General features: G+C 41.0%; 3 protein-coding genes across 9 annotated transcripts; 2 read left to right on the forward strand and 1 right to left on the reverse strand.

The window, feature by feature from the left end:
* Positions 1-557: 557 nt before the first annotated feature.
* Positions 558-10,772, reverse strand: LOC115581165 (uncharacterized). 5 transcript variants are annotated; one of them, XM_030416054.1, is made up of 15 exons: positions 10,191-10,772; positions 8,788-8,891; positions 7,873-8,697; positions 7,430-7,592; positions 7,218-7,315; positions 6,816-7,034; positions 6,396-6,483; positions 5,809-5,930; positions 5,441-5,549; positions 5,267-5,338; positions 5,027-5,136; positions 2,624-4,797; positions 2,145-2,541; positions 1,902-1,995; positions 558-1,804 (listed from the first exon to the last, which is right to left on the reverse strand). In XM_030416054.1, exons 2-15 carry the CDS (start codon positions 8,844-8,846, stop codon positions 1,640-1,642), a joined length of 4,695 nt encoding a protein of 1,564 aa, XP_030271914.1. In that variant the 5' UTR covers positions 8,847-8,891; positions 10,191-10,772; the 3' UTR covers positions 558-1,639. The 5 variants fall into 5 exon arrangements, with proteins under 5 accessions (XP_030271914.1, XP_030271916.1, XP_030271915.1 ...); XM_030416056.1 differs by lacking the exon at positions 10,191-10,772 and adding an exon at positions 9,067-9,194; XM_030416055.1 differs by lacking the exon at positions 10,191-10,772 and adding an exon at positions 9,027-9,194.
* A 500-nt stretch (positions 10,773-11,272) lies between these two features.
* On the forward strand, positions 11,273-13,613 carry LOC115581194 (Rieske domain-containing protein-like). Of its 3 annotated transcripts, none has more exons than XM_030416101.1 (4): positions 11,273-11,607; positions 12,105-12,341; positions 12,450-12,484; positions 12,679-13,613. In XM_030416101.1, exons 2-4 carry the CDS (start codon positions 12,131-12,133, stop codon positions 12,967-12,969), a joined length of 537 nt encoding a protein of 178 aa, XP_030271961.1. In that variant the 5' UTR covers positions 11,273-11,607; positions 12,105-12,130; the 3' UTR covers positions 12,970-13,613. The 3 variants fall into 3 exon arrangements, with proteins under 3 accessions (XP_030271961.1, XP_030271962.1, XP_030271963.1); XM_030416102.1 differs by having other exon boundaries at positions 11,275-11,601; positions 12,102-12,341; XM_030416103.1 differs by having other exon boundaries at positions 11,275-11,566.
* A 550-nt stretch (positions 13,614-14,163) lies between these two features.
* Positions 14,164-18,192, forward strand: gtf2h3 (general transcription factor IIH, polypeptide 3). The gene is made up of 14 exons (XM_030417602.1): positions 14,164-14,239; positions 14,363-14,469; positions 14,583-14,662; positions 14,783-14,889; positions 15,701-15,843; positions 16,060-16,122; positions 16,337-16,366; positions 16,463-16,491; positions 16,574-16,648; positions 16,749-16,802; positions 17,053-17,121; positions 17,201-17,336; positions 17,446-17,482; positions 17,603-18,192. The coding sequence occupies exons 2-14, from the start codon at positions 14,460-14,462 to the stop codon at positions 17,670-17,672; spliced, it is 903 nt and encodes a 300-aa protein (XP_030273462.1). The 5' UTR covers positions 14,164-14,239; positions 14,363-14,459; the 3' UTR covers positions 17,673-18,192.
* Positions 18,193-18,208: the final 16 nt, after the last annotated feature.

Here is an 18,208-nt window from a genome sequence, read left to right on the forward strand (position 1 = left end):
TGATTTTCTCCTATCTAGATGATGTCAGCACATATCTGATGTCCGACCAAGAAGTGAATTAGATGGCTTATACTTTGATTTATATATAAAATAAATAAATAAATCTTTTTTCTCGATCCACAACAGGTTGTGCGAGTTTTTTTTGGCGATGTCGAAATACTAGGTGCTCCTCTAAAAAAACGCAGTGTTTGGACTGGCTTCTTCTCTGATAGTTAACCCTATCACCCTCAATTCTCTGTGGGAAATACGGTTGTATATATTGTACTATTGTTGTACAAATGCTAGGATTTTTATCTCTTTTAATACTTGTATATTGATGTTTATATTGATATTTATACTGTCAAAAACAAAGAGCTGCTATCTGTGTTTCGTTGTTTCTGAAACAATGACACTAAACATCTACTCTTCAGAAAAGGATTTTGCAAGCAGACTGGGAAAACAAACAACATATATGCAAACTACCCCACACATAAATAATAAGCAAATTACTTGCTGCCAAAAAAAACCCACATAAACCATAATCTGATCGTCAAGCAAATTTAATTCAATCGTAAACCCCTTAAAATGTTACAAAAACCAAGTGGCTTCAGTGACTCAGATGAAAAAGGAAGTACCACAATGCTTTTTCAGAAGACACAAAAAAGTGCAGTATTTGCTAATAAATAAAGATAAAAAAAGAAATAAATAAAGTATTCAAACATTTTTTAGAACCAAGTAAACAAATCACTGAACAAACTGAGCAAAAGTGGGAATCTGTTTATCTTTGGTTCAGTGTGTATCATTATTCCAGAGTCAGAGTTTTAGTCAAGACCATAGCCAAACTGGAATCGGGCTGGTACTGGTCTTTGTGTAGACAGTGTGGTGCTGCAGATAAAGCACACGTTAAAAATAAGGGAAAGTGAAAGCCAAGATCAATCCTATATGAAAGTCATGTCCCCAAATGATAATGTGCTGATTTGTAGCAGACCAAGAAATAAAAATAGAAAGACCAAAGCTGAGGGGGAAAAAAGGATAACTTCCCAAGTTTGGGCCAAAACAGGTCTTGCAAAAATGCAACCCTGCTGGATTATTCAAATTAAAAGACTCAGTATACAGTACTACTGTTAATAAAGCTTCATTTCTAAATACCGGTGAACATCTCCATCATAAGAAGAATCTAGCAAAATATAGTTAAATTAAATAAATAGGTATGAATTTCATAGCATATTATTTGCATCTGAATCAGAAGAAGGAATGAGAACCAAGGACTAACAAAACACACACACACACACACACACACACACACACACACACACACTTCAATCTGCTGAATCCAGACACATATAAATGGATATACTTTTCCTCCTCTGATTGTAACACATACACACATATATTTGTTTCTGTTGGAAAACATGTCTTGGCGAGTTACCCCAAAGAAATAAAATGTAACACATCTCTCGATGTCACACATATCGAGTGATATTTGCCCGATGCCTCCTGAACTCTTAAAGCCACTTAACATTTAAAGAAAAATCTAAGCATACTTATATCAACATATACTGTCTTTAGTACACTCCTAAACAGCACATTTTGACATTTCTTCAGTGTACAGGCTACTCTTAAAAATGCAAATATCAGTGATTTATAAAGTTCATTTTTTTTAGTTTAATGAAGTAATTTGATCATCTTTATCCTCTCCTTGGTTGTGTGGTTGGTTAGAATTTTTGGTCTTTAGGTATGGCTGCAGCTGAGCTATCATGCTGTGGACACACCGAGCCTTTCTCTCCATGATCTCCCTCAGCTTGTGGACGTACTCCCCAAATGCCTGTTAAAATAGGGACACAGAGTGAGGACAGATAAACGTGCATAAGAATAGTAAAACGTACAAAAAGGAAGGAGCAAACAAATGTGACAATTCTGACCATATCAGGCTGCTGGCCCAGAAGCCTTCCATCTTTACGGCATAGAGTTTCCATCTCTTCTAGCTGCTCCCAGTGGGCCTGGACAACATGCCACCTGAAGATAGATTGGATCAGAAAAAAAGTAATAGATGAGTCTCATAATGGCCGAGTCTTGTTATAGTGCAGAGATCTCTCATAAACAGGGACTGTGTCACTCATTTTGGTTGGTTATGAGAGGAAAATTGTGAGATTACTGGTACATACTGGCTGTGATACACGTCTTCCAAGGTAGACGGATGAACGATGGGTCTAATTTGCAGATTGCTGGTTTTCTTTTCACCATTTGATTCTGTAGGATCATCTGGTTGGAGTGACTGTGGTGTTGAAATGGGAAAAGCGAGTTTGTTGTGCACTTTGTGTGCATACTCTGGTGGCATTTGGGTGGCACCATTTGTCATTAGATTTTGTGCGTGCTGGACCGGGGAAGAGATGGACTGCATGAGAGGACGTTCCACAGAAGCACATGAAGAGGATTTAGGGTGGGTTGCAGGGTCTTTGTTGTTCAGGACGTCAGTAGCTGGTGTGGTTTGGGGTTTCTGATTGTGCTCTTGGTCCCGGAGAGAGCTCAACATAACCTCAGGGATTGGAGGCTTCATCATACCTGGAAAACATAAAAAAAAAATATTCACATAGCAATTTTTTAAGAAATAGTTAGTACACACACATAAAGAACTCACACTTACCTATTCTACAATGTTTGTATGTGGCAGAACACATGTCTTTTCTTTGCTCAGAGTGATTTGCAGCTGTCACAGTGTCAGGGGTGGGAGGGCAGAGAGAGTTTGCACGAGGCAGCTCCAAAAGAGACAGGTGAAATTCTATGTCCTTGTCCTGGACAACTTTCCCTGCTGTCTTCGCACATGTGAGGCACCCTTCTTCCTCTTCCTTTCCCTTGTTTTTCCCCCTTTCAATATCAAGCGGAGGGGGGTTGTTCTGTTCGCCTTGGAGGAACGAGGCCGTGGCAACCTGTTGGTCCACTTGAAGCAAGGACATGCTGAGGGGGTCCATAGTATAGCTGAAAGAATCTGTAGAAGTCCCTCCTTGAGCTGGCAGGGATGTTTTGGCTTTGGCCTCCACATGGTCGTGTACCTGAGAGTGGGCTGGATTTTCAGGTATTATATTCAGAGGATCATACGTTAATTTACAGCCATTCTTTGTTGTGGGGTCGGTGAGAGGTAGTGCAGTTGATCGAGCATTGGAAAGCTCTCTTCTATTGGCATTAGCAGCAAACAATGGTCCTGTCTGTCTACAGCTGCTTGACGGAACTCCCTGTTGGGCATTTTGCCACGGTAGAGGCAGGGCGTTTGAGGTGCATCTGGTATGTTTTAACTTAAGGGAGAGATCGCCGAGTTTATCAGCGCTCAGGAGGGTGTTGGTGTGCTCACAGGCTGGGGAGAGGGGTCGTTCTGCTGGAGCTCTTCGATGGGGTGAATCACCAGAGGGGTGATTGAAGAGGCTGCTGCTGGCATTGCGGCTGTGGGTGGACGCAAAACTGTAGCCATCAGCTCCTTCTCGCCCCTCAGTGCTCCAAACTCCATCGGCTGAGACATTTGAGGCATCTCTTCCTTCCTCACCCACTTCTGAATCACAGTTGTACGACCGTAGTGCCTCTAAATCAGCTGCCGTTGCACCTGTCCTACCCGTCTGCTCTGTCTCTGTTGTTACCACCCACGCCCACCTCCTCTCTCCTCCTCCTTCCACCCCAGCTGGCCTCAAGTCCTCCCTTCTTTCTCCGACCACTCCTTCACCTGTTGCCTTCAGTGACCTCCTCCTCTCCCTTTCACCTCTTTCTTGCCCAAATCCTGATCCTGATCCTGTTCCCTCCAAAGATACCCTCCAAACTTCGCTTAAGTCACCATGACCCACCTCACCCTTATTTTTATTGCAGCTTGGAGAGGTCTTAGTTTGTAAGCAAATCTCTGCGCTGGAGAAGGAAAGTAACTTCTGTTCCCTGTTGTCATCGGTCCCAACCTCCACCCTTGCTCTGCGTACATCTAAAGCCTCTTCCAACATAAGGGCAGAAACTGAAGAGTGGGAAGAGTGTCGGAGTGGAGAACAGGATGATGCAGAGACAGAGGAAGAGAGAGACGCCTGGTTGGAGGAAGAGAAAGCGGATGAAGCAGATGAGGGCATAAACTGCTGTAGCTGCTGGTGATACTGTCTCAAATGCCTCTCTCTGTCCTTATCCCTTCCATCAACCTTTTGTAAATCTCTTTCCCTTTGCCTTTCTGCTTCACTGTATGTATCTCTACTGCTTTCCACTTGTATTCTCCGTTCTATTGATCTTCTTTCTCCCTCTCTAACTCCATGCAAAGTGCTTGGCTGGTTCGCTGTTTCTCTGCGGTAGAACACAGATTCCCTTTGTGCCTCCCACAAGTGGAGCTGCTCATCAGCTGCTTGTCCCAGGACCAGCCCTGCCCTGATGTTCTGGTCACCATTTGCATGACCTGCTCTGTCAGGTCCTCCATATGTTTCTCTTCTACCTACCCTCCCACATGCTTTCTCCCTCTTCTCCCCTTTCTCAGCTGTTCCCAGCATACCCCTGATGGGTGTAATTTGTTCGAGGCCAATCTCCTTTCCTCCTTTTGCACTTGTTTCTTCTCCCCATCTGCTGTTCTTGGGTGTGGAGCAGAGAATTGAGCCCCCCGTGGCCACCCTAGAGGTAGGTGTGGAGGGGCCAAACACCTCTCTTTGCCTCCCTAACTTTGGCTTTTTAGGGGGACTTTTCCCTCGAGTGGCAGTACTGCTGTTTGCTCCGCTGCTGCTGTTGCTGTTGGACAGGTTACGTTTTGGAGACGGTATTGTCTTGCCTCTTCTTCCTCCTCTTAGTCCTCCCTGTCCCCTCAACTCCTTCACCCTGTGAAAAGTCAGGTAGATGTGACATCATTGCAAATAGCCACCGATGGTTGCCTCTACAGCCCCTGACACTTCTTTAAAATCAAAAATATATGTCATTATGAAATCCATTCAGGCTTTAAGAAAAACAATCTTTCTAGAAACAAATATCCCATATTTAATAGCTCACATATATTGCACACACACACACACACACACACACACACACACACACACACACACACACTTACCGGTCTGCGTATCTCAGTGTATTAAGTGTGTGTTCAGTTGCTAAGTGACCAGGTGAAATGTTGGCAATCATGCATGTCATTGAGTCCCCAACGAATGAGTCCTTCAAAACCTAGAAGAAGAACAATGTAATCCAAAGCACAGGAGAGTTTATTGATTGAACTGGAATAAAAAAATACGCCATGAAATTTATGCACACTTGTATCACAAACACACGCAAGCAAATTGCAGAGTTGTTGTACCTGAGTAAGTTTGCTCTGTCTGAAAGGTGTGTGCGACTGCTCTTGATCAAGAGACCGGATGCATTCTTTAAGCTGAGAAAAAAAGAAAACAAACAATATCCATATCTGTAAAAATGTCTTTGCCTTTATGTACAAACTCTGAGTGTGTGTGTGAGCTTGGTGTGTGTAGCTTACAGCCAGCAGACTCTGATTGATCTCTGCTCCCTCCATACGACTCTGCCTATCAGGTTCTTTGGTATCTGATGCTCTCTCACTTCCTGCCAGGTCCACAAACCACATTCTGCTGGCACAGGCACACAAACACACACACCCTCCTTAGCTAAATCATTAAATCACATTTAACCAATACAACTTGTCTCACTTGATGCACGACATAACAGCCCTAGTGCGTCACAGTAGGTGCGAACCTTTGACCTTTGACTAAGAATTTAATTGCACTGATAACTTGCTTATTTCCACATATGAAAGCAATGCATTTCAATCCTCGAAAGGACGAAGTTGTTAAAATAGCGGAATAAAATAAAACCTGTGTTATAACTCACCTACCAGCAATCTGCTGGTTTAGTCTTCTTAGCTGAATCTGAAGCAAGGCATGGGAACGAGAGGAGAGTGGATTTACTCCACTCATCCCCTGTGTGCGCTCCTCTGTACCCTGTGAGATCACCTTTATAAGAGCAACAGAGGGTTCAGGAGGAGAGACATTAGAGAGGGGAAAAGTCAAGATATGTTGAAAAAGATTGTACTGCTCACTACCTCAAACATTGAAAACCAAAACATTTCCTTCATGGTTCATATTTCAATTTTTTAAGGCCTTCACCAATCTGCTGGTGCATCTGTGAGGATGTAAGGTGCTAAAAAGTTGATATTTGACTAATTATGTATTTATTTACTGCTGCACTCCACTTAATAATAGAACTTGCAAATGAAAGTAGTATTGAGTTTTTCTTGTAACAACAAAAAAATACTTTTACTTTGAGATTATAGACAAGGTTTAATTCTCAGGGTACAAGGTCATTTTGGCATCCAAGTCTTTTTATAAAATATTCTAACAGATGGGGTGCTAATCAGAACACCAGCTCTGGACAGCACAGTATGGACATGAGTCAGTTTTAATAAGAAATGGGCAAACCTCCAGCAGTGAGCTGACTGAGTCCACTCTGACATCACGCAGCCCAGCAATGTGAACCACCTTCTGTCCATCTTCCCTGGCAAACAACCTAATGAAAGAATAAAGAAAAATATATATGTTAAAATGAGATTTAAGAAAATCAAGATGTATCCTGGAGTGTCCTGGTTCACTTTGACAATGACAGGGCATTTAGGAAACAAGTTGTAATTAGAAAATCCAATTCCCATCCCACACAAAAATGCAATTGATCATTTAATGACGAGTATTTTCACATTTTAAACCAAGTGCCTGCAAAATGTATTATTCATATAATTATGATAAACTGCTATCTGATCAACGTTTTATTGTTCATCTAGAGGAAGCTCCACCTCAAACATTCCTAGCCTCTTCTAACACAACAAAACACTGGTGCAAACACACCTTTTCCTGTGGTCCAACAGGTCGTACAGCTGACCACAGTAGATTTCAAAGAAACTGACATACACCAGCAAGGGTGAGCGCGTGTGTGTGGTTGAGAGGTGAGCAAAAATGTCCCGGACAGCCAGTGCATACAACCCCGGTCTCCCAGGAGATGATCCCAACATGGTGTGAGTCTTCCCAGCACCTGTCTGGCCGTATGCAAAGCAGGTCGCCTTGCCTCTATGGACACAAAGACAACAACACCGAGAGTTAGGAAGCACTGATTCACAGAAACACAGAGCTTAAACGCCTACAAGTGTGTACTTCAAGTACTTCAAGCCTCAGAGCGAATTCATTTGGACTCCGATGGAAAATATGCAACAGTGACATTATACACACATCCATACCACAGTGCTATCCTACCCATTGAGCATGTGCTGCACCAGAGGATATGCTGTTCTTCTATACACTTCCTCATTGGAGCTTTCCTCCCCAAAAACCTGGTCGAAGTAGAACCTGTGCTGCAGGGACAAAAGAGTATCGGGGCAATGCGTTAAATAAACAAAACAAACAGGAATATCAGCACATTGATCTGACAAGGTCGTCAATGTCCCCTCTGTGGACATTATATCTACCTGTAGTATGTACTCTGTGAGATCCACAGCCTCTTTGCTTTCATGAACGATCACACACTCCCCACTCAGAGCTGTCACAACATCCGCCTCTCCTGCCCGGCGCTCTGTGCATGTCAGAGGTCTCTTCCTCACACACACACTGATCCGCTGGGCCCCAGGCTGCCTGCAACACGCACACACACAAACACACACAAAAAACAAACAAAAAACACATCAAAATCATATGCAAACTTCATGATTTTGAAGAGACACAATCACAAAGGTTGTGCATGCATAGGAAACCATCGCTTGATGTAAGTGTTGAAGCTATCTGGGTACATTATATTACTTTCTGAACGTCTGCGATGTTCAATAAATGTATTTAACATACCGTAGCTGTCTTCACAAAGATATCAATTAATGGAGGAAGCAGTGAAGAAAATAAAAAAACCACCAGCACTCACTTTTTGTTTGGGGCAAGCGGGGAACTCAGTGGTAGTCCGTAGTTGTAGCCAGCTGCTGTCTTTGATTCATAAACAGGTGTTGCCTTGGCCGTGTGTTCAGAAGCGATGTTAGTACTCATTTCCTTCCTTGACACTTCTTTTGTATCTTTGCGCCCAACTGGTTGGTCGCTAAACTTCCTCGATGCCGCTGTTGCAGGCCTGGGCTTTGGTCTGCGGGATAAGGCAAACCTTGTTGAAAATCTGGCGTGAGAGTTGTTAATGGAAAGTTCCTCCATGATGTCTTGTTTGGCGTTTGCTCCTATGTGATGATTGGATTGATGACCAAAGACCTCCAGCTTGTGGTTGTTGCTCTCTTTGCAGCCACATACCACCGTATCACCATTGTGATGCTGCACAGGTATGGCTGATCCTTTTCCTTGGCCTGGCTCACTATGTCTGTTATAACTTTCATATCTTACTGGATGAGAAAACAGCTTCTGATGAGGATCGATGGGTTCACAACTGAAATCAAGTCGTCTGCGAACACAGGCTGCATTCAGAGCAGCATCCTTCTCATCCTCATTATCACTAACGTCTTCATCAGGATCTCCACAAACATCATTAGTAATGCTACTATCCACCACAACATAGCCCTCAGCAGCACCATCCCTTTTATAATCATCATGATCTTCATATTCAAGGCTCTCGAGGTCGATGGTTTTGAGCATTTGGACCAGATTAAAGAGTCGAGTCCTGTCCTCCATAGAGCGTATTCCCAAGATGGGATAGTCCTCCATGGTCAGCCCGGAAAGGTGGGCTGCACGATGAACACCCACTGAGGTAAACCTGAAGAACGGGAGACAGGAGACAGATGGTCAGAGGAGGGCAGGAAAGGGCAAATGTGAGTTTGGATGTGATGTGAGTGGGTGAGCTTACCTGGCATAGTGACGCTGCAGCCCAGCCGCTTTCAGACACTCATACAAGCAAAGCGTCATTTCCTCCTTGGCCCTCTCTTTTTCTTTTACTTCACTCCACCTACCCTGCAAGTGGCAAACATGGCGCTTTAGTCTCTCCATCACACAATGCAAAACCTACGAGAACTTATTGTAAAACGAGAGCAATTCTATGACAAGAGGCTAAACTTATTCAGAAAACAACTGAGAACAACTACACACTTGAATTGCGCACTGCTTTTTACAAGACAGCGTGTCTCACTTTTGCTCTCCCTCAGTGATTGCTGTCGGACACTGATGGTCTGCTCGGTCTCTGTGTCTTTACTACCACACTGCACTGTTATGGTGGCAAGCAAGAGCACAGGACTCTGTATGATGCTGAAATGTGACACTTGGTCAGGATGGAGCCGGGGCAGCACGGTGCAGTCATGTCACACATTTCTGTAACATAGCAAATATGATAAATATAGCAGACACAGGCATGCAACTGTTGCTTCCTTGACTTCTACAGTAGATTGGCTGACAGCTGCTATAGTCCTGCTGTGTGGCACTCGAATGACACCATCCTCATATGCATGCACAAGGTGCTGAGAGCGCTGTTCATTACTGTGTTTATGAAACTGTACACTGCTTCAAATTTGTCGCACTCCTGGAGTTCCATATTTTCCCTAAGGCCGAGCTACAGTGTGTACAGTACACACACGTTTGGTTTCAAGTGTCAACTAGTGTTAATTCTGCAAAGAGTGCAGTTTAAATGATACATATGGCCAATTTATTCACAAACAATACTGCAAAAAGTACCCAAAAGTCATGCTTTAGAAAAAGTAAAGATATATAAAAGTCTTAACGTATCTGATATTCCATTAAATTAAGTATCAACAGCAATATTCTGCCAATAAATATACTTGAGTATCAAAAGTGAAAGTTTATAAAACATGGGTGAATATACTGTGTACTCTCTCTCTCACACAGTCTGGCGGATTTTCAGGTCTGATATTCAACATTTTTCTGATTATCAGGATCAGGATTTTAATCAGATTGTCAATAAAATCAATTAATTTATAATGTGAAACTTTGGCTCTGATGCAACATTTTATCTGCAAAGCGAGTAAAGTTATTCAATAAATGTAGCTGAGAAAAAGTGCAATATTTGACTCCAAATGTAGTAGAGTGGAAGTATAAAGTAGCAGAAAATGTATGAAAGTGTGTATCAAGACTTCACTTAAGTACAATGCTTGAGTAAATGTTCTCACTCATAACTTCCCTCTCTGACCCGTGAGCATAGAGGACAGGTAAAGTGACACCTGTCCATGAGATCTATGTGATGGTTTGTAACTGTCAGGCTGTGAAGTTTTCTCCAGAAGGAAAGAATAAACAGAAACTTACCTCACTCCAGAAAGACGAGATGAGGGAACACGACGTTTTGTTTTTTTTGTTTTTTGAAGGAACAAACTGAACTGACAAAATGCATTAATTTTTCACAAACTTGCTCGCTTGAGTAGTATCACTATTTCCGTACACACAGTGGGTCTCCATAACGACGAAAACGGTTTCAGGGGGAGGGCGCTTTGTTTCCCCGCTGTGGGTGAGAGGAACAGCTCCTGGAACAGCAGACACATCCGCAGGGGCGCAGAAATTATTAGAAAGGTTATCAAACGTAAACACAGAAAGACAGCCGGTCAAATTACGCTCAGTTCAGCATGATAGAGACAGATAATCCCTCAGGGGGCTTAATGCCCACCGACAAACCTGCTAAGACAAAAAGCCTCCTCAGACTAAACCACTGAAACATTTGCCCCACAAGCGCCACAAGCAGAGCTGAGAAATGGACCATTGATAGATGTATTTCCTGGGATTCATAATAATAAAACACATTATTATCAGTGTTATTACAAAAGCTACAGCTAATATATTGCAGAGAACATGGTTACAGATAACATAATCAACTTATGCTCTATTCTGTAATGAAATATAATTATAAAGTGGTAATTATGCTTACCCCTCCTTATGCGGCACAATGTAGAATTCGAGGAAAATAAAAATAAACAATGAAAACTCAGGAAAATAAAAAGAAAACAAATAAAAAGAAAACAGATGAAACAAAAAGATGATGTGACATTTTCGAAGTAAATAAATAAAAAGATGATGTGAAAATATCAAGATCTAATTTAAATTATGAAATGTGTGTTTTTCTTTTATTTTCGTATTTAAACTTGTGGTATTTCTATTAATTTTATTATGGTTATTTTACCCTCACAAAGTCTCTGCCATAATCCTTTCCTTTATATAATATACTGTATATTATATACCACAACATAATAATACTGGCATGCGATCATTAGGTCTTCTTGGCACAACCTATATTTGTAATCAAGTTTATAAATGTTAAGACATAATGTGAAACAATTTTAGAACCACAAAGGTCAAAGAAGCCGTGCAATGTCGTTCCTCCGCCCGTGTTTCCTCGGGGACGACATTTAATGTAACACACAACATTGGCACTTCCTCAAACCTGCCGCGTCTTCGGTTCTCTTGAAACGCTAACGAGGATTATCTTTCGTTTTATAGTTTGATGACGAGTCCAGATAAATACAGCCGGCCTGCGTGACACAGATAAAGCACCAGAACATTCGTGCGTGTTATTTTCCGTGAGATAAAACGACACGTTCCGCCCACATGGACCCGAAGTAGCATCATCGGCGAGCAGGTGCCGGACCATCTGTGAGGAAGGCTGCCATGGCAACAATCTGCACAATTTAAAGGTGACGTTCAGTGTCAGAGGTGTGAACTGACGACACATAAGGTGGGTTGACCTAATAAGTTATAAACATCTAGAAGCTCAATCAAAGAGGAACTATGTCCTGTGTTTTTTTAATATGTATATCCATGCAGCTTTTCATCTGTTCCTTCAAATAATTATGAAAATTAAGATGTTCAAAACATCTGGAACACGTTGCAGCAGCATCAGTCATGTTCATATTCTCTCTGACTCACTGAAGCACTTTACTGTAGACTATCAGGTCTGAGCCCTGTCAATTGACACTCAGGTGAAGTTAGTTTTCGGTTGGATATTGGACTGTATTGTGATAATTACATTTAATAAGTTTTCATACCCAACATGCAACATTTAGGTCCATCTCAGTATCTATGATAAGCCAATATATACCAATAATATCAGCCTACCAATATATCGGTCAGACTCTAATAGATCTGTGTGGGAACAAAATTAATTATTGCGTACCTATTTTGTTATTTCTCATGTGCTTGAAACTAAAATCAACATATTCTTATTCCTATCAGGAGTCCGGCTGTAAGAAGTGATCAACATGTCGTCTGAGGAGGAGACTTCTCAGACATCCTCTTCTCCCTCTTCTCCCCCTCCCTCCTGCTCCTCTCCTCCCCCTGCCTCCCATTTCATCGGGAAGAAGGAGGACATTGTCAAGGCCGGGCGAGTGACCAAGCTTGTGAATGGATGCAGAGATGTACTGGTCCTGCACCACCAGGGGCGGCTTCATGCAATGGACATGCGCTGCTACCGTAAGCTCTTCGTGTGTGGATGTTTTACTTTCTATGCTCATCTCATGTTTGAAACACTGATTTAGAAACACTTTCTGTCTGTAACGACGCTTGTTTTTCCACTAACAGATTCAGGCGGTGCACTACAGAACGGAGACATCGAGGTAATTGCACTCTGTTATCTTTGAATATTGTCATGAAATATTAATGCATATTTATAATGCTCATAGCCACTTCTTTTATAGCCTGTTAATTGCAAAGCCCTTGTTCAAGCTTTCCTGTGGGTTTATTGTAAGACTGCCATTAACGCCGCTACTATCTGGTCTCTCTAACCGCCTTCATGCTGCGTCAACATCAGGAGTTTAATGGACAGATGTGTATCGTGTGTCCATGGCACAAGTACAAGATCACACTCGCAGAGGGGGAAGGGCTTTACCAAGCTGTGGACGACCCTACAGCCAAACCCCTGAGAACATACTGGCGCTCCAAAGGTGTCAAACAGAGGATTCACAAGGTCACCGAGGTCAACGGGGATGTATACGTAACACTGAACGACTCCAGCGAGGCTGTTGATTCAGATGTCTACCAAACTGAGAGATACAGGACTGTCTTACTCAAGGCCCAGCCAAAACCCAAGCCCAAGAACTAGCTCAAGGACTTCTTACAGTTGTTTGGGACTATTTGGGATGTTTTGTTGTCTTTCATTGGAAAGCATATTAAAGTCTTCGGGATCTGTCTGTCACAATAATTATTATTATCATCAAAAAACTGTTGATACGTGTAAGACCCAGAAAGCCTGAAAGATTTCTCAGAGACAATCAAGGTTAAAATTAATGACATTTAACCCGTAGCTGCAGGATGTGTGTCGTTGCAGTGTATTTTTATCTGCTTCAGTCTGACATCCAGAGAAATATTGGGTTTTTATTTGCTTAGCATGCACTTAAAATAAGCAAATAGTAATATTTCTCTTGGTCTGATGGAGACAGAAACAGGGCACTCCTGCAGACACTGGGCTCAGCAGTCCTGCAGGTACGATGTATATGATGTACTGTATTTAGCACCTGATTTTGCAGAACTGGCACTGCAACATAATATTACGGTTTATAATTCCTTAATGTTAAATATAATGTTTATTTTGGCCCCACTGTTAACGATGTGCAGATTATTATTATGTGTCTTTTGTGTCATTTGTCAATTTATACACAGCTAAATTCTTCTGAACATAATTCAACACAAGTCAAGAAACAATGCAAAATTAAAGCACAAGATTCCAGTGCCTTTTTCTAAATGTTATATTTTATTTGTTTATCTGTGTCCTGTTTTTAATGCCTTGCTGCAAATCCAGTTGCCCCTCAGGGACAAATGAAGTTGAAGATCCTCTACGGAAATAAATAACTGATCAGATTTTGTTGCATTTATCTGCAAAGTTTATGCAGAAGGATTGTCGAAGCTTTAACTGTAACTAAATATTCCACTCGTGTTTCTTAGTGAAGTATTATTATGAAGTACAGCAGACCTGCCTGTTACTTAATACTTGTGCACCCCTGTATTTCAGAGGGACGTATTGTAGCATTTTTCCCCATTACATTTATTGGACAGCTGTGTATACAAATAACTTTGATGATTTAGATGTTTCAACTAAAAGAGTGTGTTAAATATTCAGCATTTTTTTGATTGAACAGTACTGCATACTGTATAACAGTCAGAATTAGCACAACATTAACCAACTACAACTCTCAAATGCTACTTTCAGGTTTTTGTTTATGTGCAGAACAAATCAATACTATAATCAATCGAAGTCACGCTACAGTAAAGCAGACGCTAGGTGGCAACAGCGCGCCGCGTGGGCGAAAAGTATACCGGGTCGCATCCTGATGACGTCAGAGACGTCTCAATATGGTGGACGCACAGATATTGTGGTAATATTTGCAGCGAAACTGTCTGTATTTTCACAAATTGCCCAGTTTCTGCTAAACCATACATTGAAGGAATATCCAGATTTAAAATTTTATTTTTTTTGTGGCTATCTTATGACGTTTCAGATCAAACATGGACGCTAACAGAAGATAAAGCTCCAGAACAATAACAAAGAGGCTTTCTCACTTTCTGGTCTCTGTTTCAAACTAATATTTTGCAGTGATGGCTTCAGGTATGTCTTGGTTACAGTGACTGATACAGATAATTCAGGTCATGTATTTCGCGGTTTGCACGTCTTATTTTGTACTCTGAACGTTTTTTAATGTATTTCCTCATTTTCTGCAGAGGATGAAATCAACCTGCTGGTCATCGTCGTGGATGTGAATCCGATATGGTGGGGACAGCAAGCGCAGCGTGAGCCAGAGGTAGTATTATAAGTATATTGGATATTACTCTGACTTGTAAATGATTATTTTTTTCAGATTGTGGTAATTTTAAATGTTGCTTAGGCTGTGAAACTCATCCGTGTTCTTGTATCTGCACAGCTCACCCTGTCAAAGTGTCTGGATGCAGTCATGGTGTTGGGGAACTCCCACATGGCCATGACCAGGACAAACAAGCTGGCTGTCATCGCTAGTCACTGTCAAGACAGGTAACTATATGGAACCATGTGAAAAAAGTTACTTAGCACGTTCTCTGAAGAGTTAAACTTAGATACATATTTTATACTTCAGTTCAGCTGCAGCTCAGATGGAAACATTCTGTATTTTACTTACTACATTTTTCCACCGCTGTGTTTCATAGTTACTTCCTGAGCAACTTTTAATTTTACTTTTTCACTTCGGCTTGTTTTTGGCTCGTGAACCCCTCAAAAAACGGTTTATTTAGAGCTGGTAGTTCTATCAGAGAGTGATTCCCTCTTTAGCTGGTTTCCTCGGTCATGTGTCGCTGGTCTACTACCGGACAGTATTTGAAATAGTTAATGAAACTAATTTAAACGCTACCTACCACTGAATGCAACAGTAATAACAATCTAAAAATGTCATGTAATGTCATATGTCACCCACACTGGCCTTCGTTCAGGAAAAGCAGCAAAAGTATATAAGTATTTGCAGCTAAAGTACAATTTGCTGCAAATACCTCTGACGTCCTGTCCTCGCTGCAGTGGCCCTGCAGGGTTCGAGTCCGACGTGTGGCCCTTTGCTGCATGTCGTCGTCCTGTCACGCCTCTGAGCCGTCCTTTAAAAACAAAGTCATAAAGACCAAAAAAATTCTTTGAAAAAAAAAAAGAAGAGAGGTTTAAATGCAGGACCTTTACTTGTATTTTTACATGGTGGTGTTTATGCTCATACTTTAATAACAGTTTCCAGGATTGAGGGTGAACCCTTGTCTGGGTGACTGTAATATGTTTTGCTCCTGTTACTGTATAAAAGCGCACATTTTTCCTGCTTATTTTATTTCAGTCACTTCCTGTATCCCAACAAGAACTGGAGAGGTGGGGACAACGGTGGAGAAGATGCGTCCTCCAGCGGGGATGGAAAATATGAACTCCTGTCAGTTGCCAATAACCTTATCGCCGAAGAGATCAGGAATGTTATGACGAAAAGTAAGTACGAATCTGTTTCTATGTGAGTAAAATGAACTTGCATTACAAATATATACATAAGATTTAAGTAGCCAGGCTTTTTTAACATACTAAGGGCAAAAAAGTGGTTAGTGTCTTTGCATTAATGTATTTACAGCTTTATTTTCGTGTTTTTGAAAGTGTTCCACAGTGTTGGTGACTCACTAAAATGTACTTTGTGTCTCTATGTGATTGCAGCTGAAGTGAGGGGAAATTCAACTGAGACTCTGTTGGCTGGATCCCTCGCCAAAGCTCTCTGCTGTATCCTTTCAATCAAGCTGTTTGCTGTTTTCATCTGTGACATGCAGACGTATAAAAGAAGCTGAGCACAAATCTTTATTTTCATGTGTTTCCACTTTTATTTTTATCTACAGTCTGTAAAGTACAGGTGTAACTAGTCCAAGTCTAATAGAACGATATCATTTTCTTTCCTGTATGATTGACACTGTGTATTTCTTAATCTTTTGATATTCAGATATTCACAGGGTCTCCAAAGAGGTGGAAGGTAGGCAAACGTTTTTATTATCAAGCTTAATAATGCTCTCTAACTGGCACGGTGTTTCTTATCGATACTTATTAATGTTGCCTTTTCTTTTTTCAGTTGGACAGGAGATAAAATCAAGAATATTGGTAAGCACTAAATGGTCTACATTTTTTCACGAGTTCTGTTGTTTTATTTTCCTTGACAAATCTTCTTTAAATGACTTGATAGGTGGTAAAAGCAGCCGAGGACTGTGCCCGCCAGTACATGAACTTCATGAATGTCATTTTTGCAGCCCAGAAGCAGGTAAAAACATTGATCCCACCAGGCTTTCTGTTCTGTTGACGTCCTGTAACTTGTATCTTTATTAAATGAAAAACTTGATTTGTTTTGTATTTTAAAACAGAACATCCTGATAGATGCCTGTGTGTTGGACTCTGACTCAGGTCTTCTTCAGCAGGTAAATATTTCTGGATTTGTAAGAATACTGACGGTCGGGCAGACGTCGAATATTGGACAGTTAGGATAATCATTCGTTGGGTTGGTATTCGGTTTTCAATATAGGGATTCAGATATTCGGATATTGTATTTAAAGGTATAGCCAGAGTTTGGTTTTGTAATACTTTGACTAAATTGTGCTGTTGTAACATAAACTATACACTGTATTTATATATAGACCCCGTTTTGCTTTAACTTTATATATTTTGCAGGCCTGCGATATAACAGGAGGATTGTACCTCAAGATACCACAGAAAATTGCCCTGGCACAATACCTTCTGGTGAGTGTGCACTTCTGTCAGAGTCTCATTTTTCTGTAGAAGGACCTGCTTTGTGTTGATGATGATGTTTTCTGAACAGTGGGTGTTCCTGCCAGACTCTGAGCAGCGTTCACAGCTGGTGCTGCCACCGCCGGCACACGTGGACTACAGAGCTGCATGTTTCTGCCACCGTAATCTCATCGAGATCGGTTACGTGTGCTCAGTTTGTCTGTCAAGTAAGTTTTGATTCCCAGTTGAAATGCGCGGCAGCAGGTTTCATATTTCTGGCATAAGCTGCAGTTACAGTGTTTCCATGTTAATGCTTCCTCTTGTCTTCTTTTTTAGTATTCTGCAACTTCAGTCCCATCTGTACAACCTGCGAGTGAGTGTTTTTTTTCTGTTTTTTTAATTAAATGATATCTTGAAGCTAATAAATAATAATTCTGTTATGTGATTTCACCTTCATTCAACACTGTCAATAATCTAAAATGTTTTTTTTCAGGACTGCCTTCAAAATCCAGCTGCCACAGATGGTCAAGCCCAAAAAGAAGAAACTCAAGCAGTCTACATGATTTTTGTACTAATGTGGTATATTTTGTTAGTTTCCTATTTGATATTCAATTATACCATTTTGTTTGGTATAGATTTGTAACAAACATCATTGATATCCTGTTAATGTCTTGGAGGCAGTCAGACCACATGACCATAATGACTCAGCATTTCTCAAAATAAGACTTGATAATTCCAAAGAGTCTCATCTCAAAAGTTTATCATTCACCTCAACTCTGATCCTCTCAAATATATCCTCTTTGTAAAAACAACTGCTTCCTGACACATGTTGGATATTAAGTATAGATGCAAATATTTAACATATACAACAGGCATTCAAAAATGTGTTCTATGTATATATCATTTGTTCACAAGTCTTAATTCCACTGAGATTTGTCTGTTCATATTAATAGAAACAATTGGCACGCAACAACTTTTAGCATTTCATTGTGTTGGGAAATGTTAATCCACTCAGCCTACGTGCAAATGTAGCAACTGCTTTTGGAAAAAACATGTTTTTTTTTAATAAAAATGTTTGTCACAGCCTTTTTCATTATTA

This window comes from Sparus aurata, chromosome 5, assembly GCF_900880675.1.
Source record: "Sparus aurata chromosome 5, fSpaAur1.1, whole genome shotgun sequence".
Taxonomy (NCBI): Eukaryota; Metazoa; Chordata; class Actinopteri; order Spariformes; family Sparidae; genus Sparus; species Sparus aurata.